Raw genomic sequence first — 19,153 nt, forward strand, 5'->3', positions numbered from 1 at the left:
CTAGTGACATTTAAAGGCTTAACTAGGTTAATTAACCGAACTAGGCATTAGGCAAGTTATTGTAACAATGGTTTGTTCTGTAGACAGTCAAAGAAAAATATAGCAAAGGGGCTAATAATTTTGACCTTGGGTGTTTAGAAAATTAAAAACTGCTTTTATTCTAGCCAAAATAAAACAATAAAGACTTTGTCCAGAAGAAAAAAAAAATGTTATCATACATACTGTATACATTTCCTTGCTCTGTTAAACATAATTTGGGAAATATTTAAAAAAAAGAAAAAATAATTCAAAGGGAGCTAATAATTCTGACTTCAACCGTATACTTAAAATATTGTAAAAGTACGGTATTTATACTAAACAATAAGTAAACACAAATTGCATATTATATATGTTAAATAGCTATATATATATATATATATATATATATATATATATATATAAACTATTAAGTATTCATTTATATATTATATTATTTTATAACAAATATTGCGTTTAGTTTTATATTAATAATAATAGTATATTTATTCTTATTATAAAATTTTTAATATATTAAAATATGTGGAGCGCTTTAGATGATTTCAAAACTCCTGAGGTAAATTTGGTGAAATGTTGGCAGACTGACGGTGTTGAGAGCACATGTTTGATTGACGCACCTGTTACCGTTTTCACTTCGCTCTGCTCCAGCTTAGTAAGTTATTCCCCCGTAATGAATCCGTTTGTCCCGCTCGGAGCTCCGAGACGGTCGATTCTTCTCATGAGTTTGGTTGACGTGTTTGACCGGGGCCTGTGGCGTCTTTCCCTTCTGGACTCCACTGACTTTGCCTTTGTTCCTGTTGCCAAACTCCGCTGTTCTTTTGGCGGGCACAGAGGTAAGAAACAGCGATTGAAGGAAGTGTTGAGCCAACAAAAACTTGTTCCCTAAAGGATTAAAGACTAGTTTACTAGGTAATTTTACCTATCTTTCGAAGAATGTTCTCATTTACATCCAGTGCAAGGTTTGGTGGCCCTTGGCTGTGCATGTCGTTTGTTTTTGTTCTTTAAAATGAACTCAAATATATCTGTTTACCCTGCAAGACAAGTGACGCCATTTCGTGACAAGCATTTTACGCGCGAAACCTGATGTTACCGCTCTCGATGTACATGGAACTAGCATTAAATCTAGACATGAACAAAAACAGCTTTTACAAGTAGGCTTAAATATATTGTGTATTAAAGGAATTTAGCTAATCTTCTTGCCTGCTGTAATTAGAAAGTTTCTACATACATTTCCAGTGCAGGTTTTATTTTGTTTTATGGAGCTCAGCTAAAAATTAAACATTGCTTGATTGTAGGCTATGATCGTTAGAATGTCTAGAAATGTATTCTGATTTGAGATCAGGTAAAATCTACAGTTTAAGCAGCTTTTCCTTTCTCCAAAATAATTTTAAGTTATGTTTCCGGTTGTATTTCCAAGTCAGCCCTTTAATAGTGAGAATCACTTCAAACTGATCTGTATTTTATATAATAATGTTAATGAATAAAATAACACACAATACAAAATATACATTTGACCACTCCTTTTGTGAATCCATAATCGTGCCAATCGGTCTATGCAAGAGAAAAAATAATAATTCAACAGTCTGAAACTGGCCTATCTAGAGCAGTGGTTCTCAAAGTGGGGGTCGCGGGACAATGAGAGGGGGTCGCTTGGTGATTTACAAAAATTTGAATAAACTTTTATGATTACCATTGTTAATCCATAACCTACAGAAGATAAAAAAAAATAGTTACATAAAAAATACAGTATCCAAACAAAAAGCCATCAGCCTTTGTTTTTTTTTTTTTTTTTATTATTATTTTGTTTTTTTACATTGATTGCAACCCTTAGGGTTTTTACATTAGATTAATGACAAAGCAATGACAAAGCAATAGCGTCAGTGCACCAGATTCTACAGCACTAGCTAAACTTTCTGACACCATAACAGCACTCGCGTACATTTAAAATACATACAGGACACTAAACATAGAGTATGATGTGTAAGTGGCAGTCTCCAAAATTAAACCAAGAAAAGACTTGGGATGTAACTTAAATATTGTGCCCACCAGTCTAATTAGATGAGGTTAATATAAAATAATCATAATAAAAATGATATGGGACTGTTGCACTTTTTTGTGTTGTCAATATGCTTGTGTTTATATGGGCTGATTGGTTTGTGTGAGTGTTGTGTGCAACGTTTATGATTATAACGACTTACGAAAGTAGTGGGGGTCGCGAGTCATTAGCATTGTTATTTTGGGGGTCCCGGGCTGAAAAGTTTGAGAACCCCTGATCTAGAGCACTAGTGCACCAATAGAGATCGTAAGTGTTTACAAGACATTTTAGATAAATTGGTGTTGGTATTGACATACAGTAAAATTAGATGCACACCAGTAATCTCTAAAATAACTAATCAGAGGATACTGCAGGTCAGACACTAATTATCCCTCAAACACTGAGCACTTAAATGCATTTTATTAATATTCATTAATTTTCTCTATTTGGCTTAATCCCTTTAGCATGTTTTACACAACAAATGCCTAAAGTACACTCGAACTACAGTAACATTACCAAAAAAGTTGACCCCCCTGATTGTCAATATAAAATTCACACACTGATTACAAACCATTCTCTATCAGTTTCATCACAGCTGGCTAAATAGAAGCACACTACTTCTTTTTTCTGTTATTTAACCAAGTAAATATCATAAAAGAAGGAGTCCTAAAAACAGAAATAGTTGATAATTATTGGTTTTACATTATGCTTGTGTTAAGGCAACGACTGTCGAATTTGTATTACATTCCAGAGCTTCATAATCAACAGCGCCATGGAAGATAAATCTGTATCTCCGCTAACTGGCCAAGATCGCCAAGGAATGTATGAAAAAATTAAAAAGTTTTAAAACAGAAGGACGCAACAAAGCCTCATTATTAAAATATAGTGCCTCCAGCAGTTTGTAGTCCACTCCAAACCTTAGATTCAAAACAAAATATCTGTTGATATTCGAAGTATTGTAAAGTAGTGCTTCATATTAGTTACTAGCGAGAAGTTTGAATGTGCATGTAAATACAATACAATTATTATCAATATTCTTTTAGAAGTCATACAGTTTTAACACAAGCATTTGACGTTGCTAGTTTCATGACTATCAAAGCAGAAATGAAAGCTGCTGCTCTCCATTGACTCTCGAAATCCAAAATCATTCCGCATAAACCCACTTATTGATTCCTTGATCTCTCTAAAAGTCAGGGAAGGGGTTAAAATTGCATTTAAGAGACAGATTTAAACCACAAATGTCCCTCTTTGTAACTTGTGTTTTAATCAATTGAATCACATCTTCATGAAAAATGTCAGCTTCCAATTATGATATATTTTTTATTTGTGAATGACCCCTCAGTATCCATCACTGTTGTTTCATTTTGTCAATCTGTTGATTGTCTTTTCTTTTTTTGCTTTCCCCATCTCTCTCTTTTCTCTGGCTTTCCAAAGAGAACAAAAGATCAGCACGCAACCTAGAGAAACCTGAGCCTTTGTTGTGCGCTGACAGTCCATGTATAAATATCAGTTGTATGTCAAGGAGAACAATAGCTCAATGCCGCTGGTGTTTTCCGATACGTGAGGGACTGTGGCCTTTTATTTGGCCAGAACAGCAGCGTTCAGGAGATTGTTTAGTTTGCTTGCCGTTTTTCCCCATTCCTGTTTGACATCTCATTTTGTATTAGGACAGATCTTACTGACAGACGCTTGGATTTCCAGATGCCCTTTAATAAAAACCCGTTGGATGAAATTATAGGATATTTGATTAAGTCCATGTTAGAATGCAGTTCAGAGTGTTGATTTATGAGTGTATTGGGGGATTTCTGCAAGTCTGGCTGGCGATACTGTTAAAGCACTTGAGATGGTTGTTGTCGAGGTCATGCAGAGGTTTAATGGTCTGATTCATCATCGTATAGTCTCACTCTTGGCGAAGTTTGCCAAAAACACGTCATGCGTAATTTAATATAATGCACAAATGAGATTGTGTAATCATATATACATCTTAAGTGTCAAATGTAAAGTATGCTGAAACCCAAAGTACCTTTAATCTTTTATTTTAAGCTTTGTATTTTTCATGCTCCAATTAGATTAAAGTTACCTTCAAGTAAGGATGCATTAGGTCTTTTAGTGACGTGCATATATGTAGATAACCAAGTACCCCAAACACTAGACAAAAGTCTTGTCGCCTATCCAAGTTTTAGGAACAACAAATAATAACTTGACTTTTACGTTTGGTATCAGAAGTGGCTTATATGAAAGGCAAAGGCCTCTAGATTAAGCTTATATTACCAAAATAAAATATGATCAAGCCTTTGTTTAATTATTTAATTAGGATAGTATGGTCTTACTTTGCTGAGTAAAAAGTTTTGTCACTTAACATAAATAATGTACAGTATAGAATATAAAGTCATTGTGCAGTGGCGAAATAATTGATATTGTGTATGACTCCCATGAGCTTGGAGGTCTGCATCCATACATCTATGCAATGGCTCAAATCACTTAATAAAGTTGTATGGAATGGTAAAGAAAGCATTCTTGCAGGACTCCCAGAGTTCATCAAGATTCTTTGGATTCATCTTCAATGTCTTCCCATTCATCTTACGCCAGACATACTCAATAATGTTCATGTCTGGTGACTAGGCTGGCCAATCCTGGAGCACCTGTGGTTTGTAATGTAATGAGCAGCACTAATGTCTTGATACCTCAAGCTGCTGATGTTGCCATCAACTCTGCAGATGTCTCGCATGCCCCCATACTGATTGTATGTCAAAACCATGAATTTTCCCTCACCAAACTTGTCTGATTTCTGTGAGAATTTTGGGTCCATGTGGGTTCCAATAGGTCTTCTGCAGTATTTGTGATGATAAGGATGCAGTTCCATAGATGATTCATCAGATAAATCTAAATATATATATATATATATATATATATATATATATATATATATATATATATATATATATATATATATATATATATATATATATATATATATATGTGTATATGTATGTATGCATGCATGTATATGTATGTATGTATGTGTTTATATATATATATATATATATATATATATATATATATATATATATATATATATATATATATATATATATATATATATGTATGTGTGTGTGTGTGTGTGTGTGTGTGTATAATGAAAGGAAATTAATTACATTATATATACACGCTTCCATTTTTACATTATAATTAGGTGACAATCAACCTACCCGCAGTGTATGATTTAGATAGACGGTTGTCCAAATGCTTTGTTTTACGACGAGATGTCATTTAACTAGACGGACAGTGCTTGTAAAACCACCAGCTTATAAATCACGGTGCTCTTGTCTCTCATCTGAGCTTATCTTCCTCCTGCTGGCCGGCGTGCCCGTCTATCTCTCCATCTGTAGCTGTGCTGTAGTGTCTCTCCATCACTGTCTGCGCTGCTGCAGTGTCTCCTGATGAGACTGCGGCGTCTGGCCTTCATCGTGGGCTTTTCGCCTCTCAGCAGCTCTAATCATATTTCACCTGCTGCCTTAAATCTGCTGCTGCTGTCCGCTTTTGTTGCAGTTCTGCACTTTATTTTGCAGTCATTGTTCTTGGAGGAGGAGGAGGACGGATGAGAGCAGGGAAATTTATAATGAATTGATTTATCTTGCTTTTTTTAATAAAATGAATTAGGGATAATTGGATAAGTCCTAGTGGATGTAGTGCTGTAAATTGATTATTTTGACTACACAATTCACAGTAATCACATCTAAATGTGTTTAATATTAGGATGAGGAGTCTACAGTCTTTCTTGGGCTCTTGTGGGTAGGTTTAGCAAATTCACTTTTGTCAATTAATTTTTCATCGGTTTTTTCATCGTCTGTAAAGTAAAATAATTTAACATTAGAAATAAATTCTCATTTTTTAAGGCAATATCAGATGGCATTTAGAGGTTTTTGCATATGAACTCTTTAAATGTGTTCTGTAAAAAAAGAAATATTCGTTAACAGTTTCCGTATTTTGGGATTCACAAGTGTTTTGTTTTCTGTTTATTTACGGTTGTGAATTGCATTATGGGATGTTGATCTATGTTCTGTCGACTTTTGATGTTTAAAATGCAACTCTACAGTTTAACAAAGTGACTTTAAATGACATTTTTGTTATTTGAAATTATGTATGAGAAATAATGTATAACCAAATAAGCCTGTAAAATAACTGAAAATGTACCGGCAGTTTATTACATTTTCTAACGTAAATTCAACACCACCCCAGACAATATAGCACTTTAAACTAGGGATGTCCAGATCTGATCAAATGATCGGAAATCCCAAAATTCAAATATATTCAAATATATATGTATATATGTATTGTCATTATTTTTTAACACATCTATAGTTATGCGGTGGCTTAACGGTTTTCAAGGAAAAATCAAGCTCCCATTATGCAATTCAAAATAAATAAATGGAGGAAAATAAAAAATAAAAACATAAATAACAATATATGGAAAATATATGCTAATAATATAATTTTTAATAGTGTTGGGTTTTTAAAGCACTACTGATGAACAGAAATGTATATTTATGTATGTATGTATGTATATATGTATATATATAAAGTACTGTACAAATCATCAAAAGTATACTTAATTGCTGTAATCAAGTCAAATTATTCAGGTATTTACACCCCAGATGTGTAATTTTTAACAGATTTCCAGCATGTTAATAAAACCTTTGATAAAAAAAAAAAATAGAGACTAAATTGTTGCCATTTTGTCGCTTTTGGCACTGTAGGACTATTGACTGAACAAATATATTTTCTGGAAAGAGCTTGACATTTCCCTTGTTAATTAACAATATATATAAATATATATACATATACATACACACACACACACACACACACATATCTATCTATCTATCTATATATATATATTTATATATATATATTTATATATATTGTTAATTAACCAATCAGCTGGTGTGTGGTGTGCAGTCTTGCGTCCACCAGGTGGATGCTGCATACTGGTGGTAGATGAGAAGATTCCCCCATTGTGTAAAGCTCTTTGAGTATCTAGAAAAAGTGCTATATAAATGGAAGGAATTATTATTATTATTATTATTATTATTATTATTATTATTATTATTATTATTGATGTCATCATGACGTTAACCCAAGTTTAATTTCCAAACAAATTGTCCCACAACGTTGAGGTACAACGTCAGTCTGACGTCATGTTGACGTTCTGTGCTTGCTGGGATTACTTCCATTCCACAGAGAGAAACTGAAATAAAAAATATCACACCCCCATATTTTTTCAGAGCTTTGGAAAATCCCTTGATGACTTAATCTCTGGAGCTTCAAATAAAAATACATATTTATTTATTTTCCATTTAAAGCTGACTGTATGTCCAATCTCTGTAACTCTCTCGCTTTTTCTCTTTCTTGGCTTTCCCAGCACCGAGCCAAAAACCATCAAGAATAAAGAGGTGTAGAACCAAGAAATCTCTCCTTCCTCTCACCAGGCATGTATACGGAAAAAAAAAAAATCTTCTCCCAGCCAGGGCCACAATAAGACCCAACGGTAAGACATGCAGCGGATGGGGCAGTATTGTTCACCAGCCCCCTCTCTCTATTATGGCTGTCAGCCGGTCTCTTTTAATGTGCCTGTTTTGAGGGAGATTAGAGCTGGATGATTTGGGGGGGTGGTGGGCCGTTTGGCCGTCCGTCCCGGGCTCTTTGAGAAGCTTCTGTGTGGCGATTGTGTGCGCTGGGCTTCTCCATTAGTGACAGGATGACTGGGTCCTCGCTGGAACAGCCACAGCTCGGCTCTTCTAGTCAGCAAGCAGGAAATTTCAATTGGACTGCCGGCTCCGTCACAAAGGATCAAACGGAGAGTCGGCTCTGGCTTTAATGCTGTGGAAGAATGCAGTGACCCAGTCTTTAGGCGAGAGTAGAGGACTTCATCTGCATACCTTCAGTCTGTGGTGGTATGCAGGGGTGTAATAACCTTGAATGATTTGAATTTTGATTTATTGTGGAGGAATTTCAGTTATGATGTGTTTTTTTCTGTAGAGGGCAGTGTTTAGGAAGAGTTGATTACATAGTCCCGGTTATGCTGGATGTTAACCAATTGCTATTCCAATCCAATTCAGAGCTAGTTTATTTGCGTGGGTGTAACAGATTGAATGGGTTCTATAATTGTGTGGACAAAACCCCAATTACACTGTTTGCTAATGTGACCCAATGGGGTATTTACATAATCGTTCAGGTGAACTGACGGCTCCATAACAAAATCGCCACGTTTAAGATCTGAAGAATCTTTCTCTTTAAAAATCTGTGATCTTCTCTGCTTGACTGAGATAGGACATAAAGAGGGTATCAGACTGGACAAGGTGCACCAAATTAACTGACATTATTTCCTGCCATGTCTTCAAAATGTGGAAATGTATTCTACCACAGTATTTTTAATGGAGTTTTTGCTGCTCCTGACGGCGCTTGCATTAAAACAGTCTTTCATCTTGTTTTAAGGTCGAACAAATGAATGCTTAAGTCTTTTCAACATATTGTATTTTAATTGCATTACAACATCAATGCTGTAAAAAGGAATTGAATGAAATTGAAAATAGTCACATACAGTAAACCTTTCACCGAACATGTATCGTTTGGCTGAAAAACACTTGCTGTGCATTTCGCCCATTGTGACTCCGATCCAATTCAGAGCCAGTGCTAGAGCTTAGGTGCTTAGCTTTAACACAGATTGGATGGGTTCTATGAGTGTAAACCAAAATAAATCAGATCTGGGCCAATGTGAACGTCCAATGATATCTTGCAGCAATTTGTAAAGTTTTGATTTAGTGGCTAATTCGCATTAATTTGTACGATCTCATTCCTACTTTTTAGTATGATTTGCTCATCCTCCAATGAGGGGTATGATGAGGCATGCCTCATTTTTTAAAACTCGTATGAATCCATAAGAATTAACCACTCTTTAAGCAATACGTAAAATGGTTATGCTTCCTCATGAGACAAGCAGATCAGATTTTCTGAGGTCTTGCATTATGTATGTCAAAAGTAGGTGACAATTTGGTACTTTGCGATTTAAGGATGTCATGTTACTCTAGAGGCAAGCATGTGTTTAACAGTGTTGGGTACGTTCCTTTAAAAAAAAATTGTTATAGCTATTACTTCTCACAAATAGTAACTGAGTTAGTAACTGAGTTACATAATTATAAAAGTAACTACAAGGGAAAGTAACCATTGCGTTACTTAAAAAAAAAAATCAAATTTGTCAAATGACTATACAATAAATATAAACCATTTTACACTAATCTACACTGTTTTAATGTTGTTGTGGGACAATGTGAGAGACAATGGCAGCTATATATCTAGATATTATTTTGTTTAATTCTGTCGGAGTAATAAGTGTTTGCGGTGGAGAAAAATCAAGTTTTATTTGCCTTGACCTCATGAGCTTGTGTTATCACCTGCATAACCACAAATTTTGTGGCAGCATGTGACGATGTGAAGTGCTTTGTTAGATTAGAATTACTTTTCACCGACTCAGAGAGACTTTTTTTTTTTTCCTGAGCGTACGATACATAAACATTCTTGCCTTTTACCTCAACAAAGGAAAAGTAGTGCTTATATTTCCAGTTTGCAAACGCTACCTTTAAACTTGATGAATTTGCCATCATTCTGACTACTGCTAATTGGTGTGTGCCTGTGCTTGTGTGTAAACACCCATCCTACTCTGCCTCTGATTGGTAAATGATGGAAATGTCTCAGTTGCACCACGTTCACAGACACACCTATCATGATCACTGGTTGGTTTTGTGTCCCGCTGCAGCCCTGAACACACACACACACACCCCAGAGAAAGAGATGTCCTGTGAAATGGCTGAGAGAGACGCTGTACGCATAAAAATCGCTGCAGTGTTCTCAATAATAGTAATATGCATTTTATTGTCAGTAACAGTAATGGCGTTGTAAAAGGAAAACAGTGATTCGTTTTATTACTGGTTACTGAAAAAAGTATCACCGTTAGTAATGCTGTTTATTAATTGCGCAGTTGTCCCCATCACTGGTGTTTGGGTGACAAATGTGGAAAAAAAATTATTTAAAATTGTAATAATAATAATAATAATAATAATAAAAAACACAATAAGCCAGTCCTGACAACTCTTTCACCCAGACGTCCCTGTGAATAAGGGCTGCACAATATATTGTTTCAGCATCGATATCACTATGTAATAGTAACATCACAGGATATGCAATGAGTCTGGATTAAAACATTTATGACTATAATGATTTTAAAAGCGCTCCGGTTTCCCCCAGAGTCCAAAGACATGCGGTACAGGTGAATTGGGTAGGCTAAATTGTCCGTAGTGTATGAGTGTGTGTGTGAATGTGTGTGGATGTTTCCCAGAGATGGGATGGCGGCTGGAAAGGCATCCACTGTGTAAAAATTTGCTGGATAAGTTGGCGATTCATTCCGCTGTGGCGACCCCGAACTAATAAAGGGACTAAGCCGACAAGAAAATGAATGAATGAATGAATGATTTTAAAAGCATTCAGGCAATATGAATTGTTTAATTTGTTACTTTACTAATGATTAATTTTATTAAATTATTAGTATTATTCAGTTAATCTATCTGAATACTGTTAAATTTGAAAAACGATAAAGTGGTGTATTTTTTATTATAAATATCTATGCTTGTAGGTATACATTTCAGGAGACCGTCAAATAAGTCCCTGGAGCTACATTGCAGTTTTTGTTTTTGCGAATCTCTGAGAGGGTGCTTTGTTACGCTCACAAGTGCCATTTACGCCTGCTGTTTCTCGTAAATCCACCAGAGGGCGCTGTTGGTTGACTGTTTGACTGACTGAATGATTGATTGACTGACTAATCGACTGACTCACCCTCCCTCTTCCTTAAACCCAACCAATAGTATTTTAAAAAGCACAGATTGACCTGCCCACACACCTCCCTAAACCCAACTGACAAATTTAAAAAGCAATTCGAAAAAAGAAAAACCCTCTGTCTGATTTTTACCATGTTTTACCACATTCTCACCCTGTTATTTTCTTGTTTATTTTATTTTTTGCATTTTGTTTGTGTCTTACCAGCTTTCTGGAACTGGACTCGAACTCTGTCATTGTGGTCATCTCCTCTCTGTGTCTTAAGTCTACCGACATACATAGCAAGTTAAATGGACAAACTGGTAACAGCCGGAAAGCCGTTCAGCCGAAGATAAGCAGTCAGCTGGTAAGCATGAAAAGGAACATCAAACTACGCTGAGCGTTCATGTAAAAAATTAAATGCAACCACTTCTGGCTACATAATTCATGATCTCCAGAAACGTATATAGGGCAACGTTTTCAGAATGAGCTTATGTTGCATTATTTCCAAATAGAGATATTCAAGTCATCTGGTGAAACTCTATTAAAATTGCAAAAGATTGCAATGTTAGATTTTTCCAATATAGTACAGTCCTACTGTGATTGGTTGAGGACACCAATACTAAAGCATATGCACAGGCTGCACTGATGGCTCTTTTCCTTTTAATACCCACTTGCCCCATAAAATCAGAATAATATATAAATATATTGCAGAACAAACATCAAGCATATTTTGCGCCTATTTGTAGAACCATATTTTAATGGAAAGTGTAAACGTGGTTTATATATGAGTCACAACTGAAAGAACGTGCAAATGGAGTGAAGAAAAAAGCTAATCACAGTTAGTTAGTAATTAGTCTGTGGTGTAAATGAGGCTTAAATCAGGGTTGTCCAGACTTTTGTTCTGGAGGGCCACTGTCCTGTGAAGTTTATTTTCAACTTGTTTGAAAGCTTTTGGTATGCCTGGTACAACTGATAAGCTGGTCCAGGTGAGGTAAATTAGGGAGATAAAATAGGAGCTTTATCATGCTAAACATATGTGCTCTGGGAGGAGGATTGCACAACCTGTTGTAGGAACACAAAGTTTGGACTGGACACCCTGTTGTAGGAACACAAAGTTTGGACTGAACACCCTGTTGTAGGAACACAAAGTTTGGACTGGACACCCTGTTGTAGGAACACAAAGTTTGGACTGGACACCCTGTTGTAGGAACACAAAGTTTGGACTGGACACCCTGTTGTTGGACTGGACACCCTGTTGTAGGAACACAAAGTTTGGACTGGACACCCTGTTGTTGGACTGGACACCCTGTTGTAGGAACACAAAGTTTGGATTGGACACCCTGTTGTAGGAACACAAAGTTTGGACTGAACACCCTGTTGTAATACCACAAAGTTTGGATTGGACACCCTGTTGTAGGAACACAAAGTTTGGACTGAACACCCTGTTGTAATACCACAAAGTTTGGATTGGACACCCTGTTGTAGGAACACAAAGTTTTTGCAGTAAATAATCATCAACTTTTGTAGTATTTTCAATGTTTTTAATATAAACATTCGTCCATTCATTAATTTTCCTTCGGTTTAGACCTGTTATTTATCAGGGGTAGCCACAGCGGAATGAACCGCCAACTTATCAGCATATGTTTTTATATGCTGTGGATGCTCTTCCAGCCACAACCATCACTGGGAAACACCAATACACTCTCATTTACACTCATACACTACAGCCAATTTAGCTTATTCAGTTCACCTATAGTGCATGTCTTTGGACTGTGGAGGAAATTACAGCACCCAGAGGAAACCCACGCGAACACACGGAGAACATGCAAACTCCACACAGAAATGCCAACTGACCCAGCCGGGACTCAAATCAGTGGCCTTCTTACTGTGAGGCGACAGTGCTAACCAATGACCCTCCCTGTCACCCTTATTATAAACAATATAACAGTTTTTTTTTCCAATACATTTTTTTGTCTCTAGTGACCCGAGGTATGTAGTAGTGTGATTGTATATTTGCTGGCAAGAACAATACAATATCTGTTTACTAAATAAGTGCAGTTCACACAAGCTGGCATGTGATATGATGACATGATGTTTTACTCATAATTATCACAGGCGTAATACAGAAGAATTTTAACAACAAGATTTAAAAATCATGGTTTAAATTGTGGTACTGAAATTTGCAGAGCAATTTCTGTTCGTAAATAAATCTAAATATGGTTGTCTTTAGATCTGGTGAATAAGCAGTCACCAAGCGATATGTTGATTTTAAAGATGGCAAAGATTGTACTTTTGAGAATAGAGGATGGACTTTGTCATAAGCAAGATGCTGAATGTAATATGAAGGTGCAGATTTAGTCGACAGTAACTGCATTACTCTTTAAATTGCACAAATAAAAATTGTGGATTGAGTTAATGATGAATTGCTCAGATCTTATGCTTTAATGTCCCTGAAACAAAACAGGCTTTATTTCATTTGAAGTTCTTAAAAAAATTAGGAGAGTTTTAAAGTATTGCTGCCGTCATAGATCCATCTGAATTATTAATATAGGTCTGGGTCACTAAACACCCAGGTTATGTAATAATGATTGGCAAAACGTTCAAACATGTGTGATGTTCTCTTTTTTATTTTTAAGTTTTTTTCCATATCTGAACAAATTTGAATTTGTTTGGTGAAGCACCTTCAGGCAAACATGTTTTGCTAGTTTGATTTGCATGTTTTGCTTCAGGCAAAATTGTTTAGCTAGGTCCGAGTCCTGGCTGGGCCAGTTGACATTTCTGTGTGGAGTTTGCATGTTCTCCCTGTGTTGCCATGGGTTTCCTCAGGGTGCTCCGGTTTCCCCCACAGTCCAAAGATATATGAAGATATATAAAGATATGTGCTATAGGTGAATCGGATGAACTATATTGGCCGTAGAGGTGTGGCGATGCAGCAAGAAGGTCACTGGTTCGAGCCTTGGCTGGGTCAGTTTGCATTTCTGTGTGGAGTTTGCATGTTCTCCCCGCGTTCACGTGGGTTTCCTCCGGGTGCTCCGGTTTCCTCCACAGTCCAAAGACATACGCTATAGGTGAGTTGGGTAAACAAAAATTATTCGTAGTGTATGAGTGTGAAAGAGAGTGTATGGGTGTTTCCCAGTGATGAGTTGCAGCTGGAAGGGCATCCGCGGCGTAAAACATATGCTGGAAAAGTTGTCAAATCATTCTAAGCCGAAAAAAAAAATGAATGAATGAAATTGGCTGTAGTGTATGACTGTATGTGTAAATTTGTGAGTGTATAGGTATTTCCCAGGACTGGGTTGCCGGAATAGTTGTTGGTTCATTCCACTGTGGCAACCTCTGTTAAATCAAAGACTAAGCTGAAGGAAAATGAATGAATGAGTGATGTTTTGCTAGGTGTAATTAAAGTGCTTCCTGTTGGACAAGGCTCTATAGATTGAAGGCTGTTGACATTCTATCTCTGAAGTCTGTAAGCTGGGAATCTTCTTGCTGACAGCTGCTTGGCAAATACCACTTCATAGTGAGAAATTAGACTAGAATAGTGTTAAGAAAAAATGTACAGTAATTCTTGATTCAAGGGTAATTTTTCCACCATTTTTGGTGATTTTTAGATTTTGTTAATATGCATTCAAATGTGTCCCGTGAACACTTGTTTAAAATCCATTGCGAATTCAAACCACGTGTACATTCAGTTGAAGTCAGAATTATCTTTGCCATGATGACAGTATTAGATATTTCTCAAAATACTAGCATTCAGCTTAAAGTGCAATTTAAAGACTTAACTAGGTTAATTAGGCAAATTAAGGTAATTAGGCAAGTCATTGTATAAAATATTTTATTCTGTAGATAATCAAAAACTAAAATATTGCTTAAAGGGGCTAATATTATTGACCTTAAAATGTTTTTAAAAAATTCAAAAGTGCTTTTATTGTACCTGAAAAAAAATATTATAGCAAATACTGTAAAAAAATTCCTTGCTTTAAAAAAAAATAAAAAATTCACAGGAGGGCTAATAATATTGACTTCAACTGTATGTGGATAACAGAGACATATTTAAATATAAAAAGCAATGAGGGAAATGAGGAACCATTATAAATAAGAAATACCTACGGATACAGGCTTGACAAAGGGCTCTTTTAGGAGACCCTCAAAGCTAGTAAAAGAATAATGGTTTGACTGTGAGGGGAACTTGTGTGCTTTACCATTCGCCATTCTCCGTCTTCCTCTTCCCTTCCACAGTCTACAAGCCCTTTCAAATGCTAATTTATATAGGGGCCAGGAATGAGAGGGGGGAACGTCCGAGCTCAAACTCTTGTTGTAGATCCTTTCTCTGATGGTAATCTTTCTTTTTTTTTTTCAGGACAGAGACAGTGCTGCCAGAAGGCCAGCGTTCTATTTCCTGGAAATGATCTGCATAGAAATGTAACCTTCAGAGACGCTGGAGAAGGGAAAGGTGAGAAAGGTAAAGCTGATGAGTCAAAGCTTAAACTCCCGCCTCGGTTTAGTTCTGCCCGGCTGCCCTTGTAGAGTCTGATGAGTCCAGCTTGTCTTGTGACAGGTGCTTTTCCTAATGGGAACCGGGCCAAGATGAGCTGCCCTGTCTGTGGTGCGCTGTGGAAAGTGCTTGTTAATGGTAAAGGATTTTTTTTTTAAACTCAATCAGGAGTTCTTCTGAGGATTAACATTATTCAGAAGCATTTGTGAGGGGAGAAATAGTCTGAATACTGATTTATTTTTGTGAGAATTAGGGTGGAGAAACAACTTGAGAATTACAAGATGAAAAACTGGGTGCAACTTTATATTAGGTGACCTTAACTAATATGTACACTTAAATTAATAATTTGTTACAATGTACTTATTGTGTAAATACATGTTTTAACATTGTACTTTGGCTTAATTAAATACCTGCATGTAATTCCATCTGTAATTCCATTTCTAATTACATTGTTGATCATCATTTACACCTTAAAGTCTTAAAGTCTGGTTTATACTCGACGTGTTTGCTAGTTCATTTGTGTGGCGGCACTTGTGACTTCATCGCCGTGTTTGCGGAGGTTGCTTTGGGTGCGCGGACATGATTTCGGCTGATGGAGCGTACAAACTTTTTTGAGACTTGACAAAACAAGTTCGCGTGGCGCTGCATTAGATTTGAGTTGAATATGAATCACTTTGAAGAGATTTTGTCTGAAACAGGTATGACCGTACAGACATATTTATGATCTGTGCTGAGGGTTAACCAGATGACCAATAATTATTGGCTAGAAACAGCCTTGAAAAAGGAGGAAAGTTTTTGTATAAGTTTGGGATAAGTTTGATAAAACCAAAAGATGTCATGGCAAAAGTGGAGACCCATGTTTGTTTTTTCACCATTCATGTCATTACAATTTTAAATTTAAAATATTTTAGTTTAAAAACTCAAATGAACTGTACAACTGTTCGAGATATGAGCAAAAGCAAGTGATGCCTCAACATTTGATTTAAAAAAAACAATCTTGAATGGTTATAAAAAATATTTACAGATATTAAAATAATTAATAAAAAAAAAAATAGTTTAAAAATCTTGAATGATATTAATGACGTAGTTCTGGTGTTGTTGTGCTGAAAAAAAATGCACCCCTGACACAGAGAAATGCAGCCCTGCCTCAAAATGGACCCCCTTATAGACTTTCATGAATGTTCTTAGTCTACTGTACATTAAAAAATAATAATAATCAAAGGCCATAATTGATTAAAACATAAAATGATTATTATTATGATGTGAATAGTGAACTATGTGAAATAGTTGATAGTGAAATAAATGTACAATAATAATATTGAATGTAATGTAGCCCAAAATCAAGATTTTGGTGGGTTTTAAACAGACATTTTGGCTACATGATACACACAAAATTGTTGTTGCTGTTTTAAACTAAACCATACTTTCTTTACTTAATCATTACTTTACACACAATTTAATTAATCTCATTGGTATTGTATTTAAAGTCAATCTATTTATTTATATTTTTTTTATTAATCTACTTGTGTCAAATGTGACAGGATGCCCACCAAACAGGTAAATGTGCTGCTGTAGATCCTTAGCTTAAAGTTTTTGTACAAAATAAACTTGATTTAACATCCACAAACTGGGACTCCTATTGTGAGATTGAAGCATCCTCGTTTATAGTTGTGTGCACACACTATGCAGCTGTGCTGATTCCAGCGATTATGAACCATGTAGCTCAAAATGTTCAGAATGCTTCAAAAAACACAAAGTGTACCACTTCCTGCTTCATAAAGTGTGGCCTCAAAATCGCTGGCATTTGTATCCTTTTGTAACGTCATGAAGCTTAAAAAAAAAAAAAAAAAAAAAAAAAAGAGACTTTTTGTGCTTCTATCAATCCAGTATGACTGTGGACACACTGTATCTATACGCAGTTCTGTCCAAACAGCTTACAGAAGTTGACTGTGCGTGATAGTTGCCCTTTTAGGTGGGAGTACATGGTGAGAATTCTGATGGTTAGAAGATTGTATGTCCATGCATGTAGTTAAAGTCAGAATTATTAGCCCTCCTGTATATTTTTTTTACCTCAGTTTTTGCTTAACGGTAAGATTTTTTTTAACACATCTAAATCATTGCTTTGATTGGTTTCAGTGTTAAATCTTAACTCTGTAAAGGTTTATATGGAACTGAATAAGGATTTTGAGTGTTGGCTTCTTCAGCTTTTAGCCTCAGTGGTTCAGAAGCAGCTCTTCTTCAGGATGGCTGCTGTTTTGTACAGTGATGTCTGAAAATAGCACTCAGTGTTTTTAATCCCTTCCACTTGACTGGACCTCTTCTGCCTGGCTCGAGCTAAAGAAAGCCTTTTAGACCGTTTTAAGTGCATCAGAAGCTGTGCATTTATAGACTCTTTGCAAAAAGCATGCTCTGTTTGGACTGTTTATAGATTTTTAGATGTCTGCCACAGCTTTATTGACTCTAGTTTGTTTTCATGCAGGTGGTGCAGTTTTTTATGCTTGTATTTCTCCAGTATTGGACGGTGTTGTCTCAAGGCTTATTTTCTAACCGGTTTTTAGTAATTTAGTTATATTTAAATACATTTACAAAATGGAAGGATTATATATAAATATGTGCAAGCTTTTATGTGCTTTTATATGCAACCTTTTTAGTCTGGTCAATCCAATACAATGTAAAACATTTCAATGGATGAATTCAGTCAATTTATTTTACTTTGCACAAAAAAAAAATCTCAAATATTTATCTATTAAAATGCTGATGTGGATAGCTATTGTTTTGGGTAATTAAATGCATAAATGCATACTTTTATGAAAATAACTAAAATTAATATAAACATTTTTTATTTAATTTTTTGCAGAAAATATTGTATTAGCAGTTTTATTATTCACAATTTTAGCATAATTGTTTTAAAATATGTATATTTAATTATATTAATAGTAGTATATTTATTAAAATGATATTTATAAAAAATATATACAAATTGTAATGCTAAAATATAAGTAAACTGTATTGTGATTTTTATTTTTATTTTTTAATCATATGACAAAAATAATGCAGCAGTATAGTGGTAGTAGAAGTGATATTAATAACAATAATAACCATATTTAAATAGATACATAATATTCAATGAATTTTAATTAATAATATTAATAATAACAACAATAATAATAATAATAATAATAATAATAATAATAATAATATTACATTTACTATTATTACTATTGCTTATAACTGTTCCAATACAGCACCTTGAACACTGCATGTTTAAAATGTTTGTCTTGTAGAACCAGCATTTCCTGTCATTGCTTTCTTTTGTTAATTAGCGCCAAATTGACCAAACTGCAGATGATTACTTTTAAAAATCCTTCCTACCGGCCTCATCTGTCTGATGGACCTCATCAAAGTGAGATAAGAGACAACGAAACGCTGCGACTGAAGCTGCCAGAGAGGCTTGTGGCTTCAGGGCGAAGGGTAATTAAGCTGGTTAATAGCGTGTGTCTAATTAGGATGATAGTTCATTCTTGCGAGCTCTTTTCACAAAGAAAACAATGGCTGAGTGTCTGCGAAGAGCGCCGTCTTTTCATGTCAGCCTGCTTTTGTCTTTGAGCTGGATATGCAGCGTCCAGTACAGACAGGGCCTGAAATTAACACTCACTAAAGCTCCAAATGTGAGAAAGAAGAAGAAGAAAATCAGAGTTGAAGATATAAAATAGTGTTAATTA

At 35.4% G+C, this 19,153-nt stretch overlaps 1 protein-coding gene across 41 annotated transcripts in view; it reads left to right on the top strand.

Moving 5' to 3' along the window:
• Window positions 1–566: 566 nt before the first annotated feature.
• Window positions 567–19,153, top strand: part of agbl1 (AGBL carboxypeptidase 1) — a 395,646-nt gene continuing 377,059 nt past the window's right edge. For 8 of the 41 annotated variants that reach the window (XR_012400287.1, XM_073942883.1, XM_073942887.1 and 5 more), the window contains exons 1-3: window positions 719–869; window positions 11,165–11,303; window positions 15,297–15,398. Coding sequence is in view for 20 of the 41 variants with exons in the window: in XM_073942869.1 (XP_073798970.1) it covers window positions 707–869; window positions 15,297–15,398; window positions 15,495–15,569 (340 nt within the window). In the remaining 21 variants the exon portion in view is untranslated. Of the gene's footprint in view, window positions 946–11,164; window positions 11,304–15,296; window positions 15,399–15,494; window positions 15,570–19,153 lie in introns of all 41 variants that reach the window. The other 33 variants (XR_012400283.1, XR_012400285.1, XM_073942882.1 and 30 more) reach the window with 17 other exon arrangements.

The sequence above is a fragment of the Danio rerio genome, chromosome 25 (assembly GCF_049306965.1).
Source record: "Danio rerio strain Tuebingen ecotype United States chromosome 25, GRCz12tu, whole genome shotgun sequence".
Taxonomy (NCBI): Eukaryota; Metazoa; Chordata; class Actinopteri; order Cypriniformes; family Danionidae; genus Danio; species Danio rerio.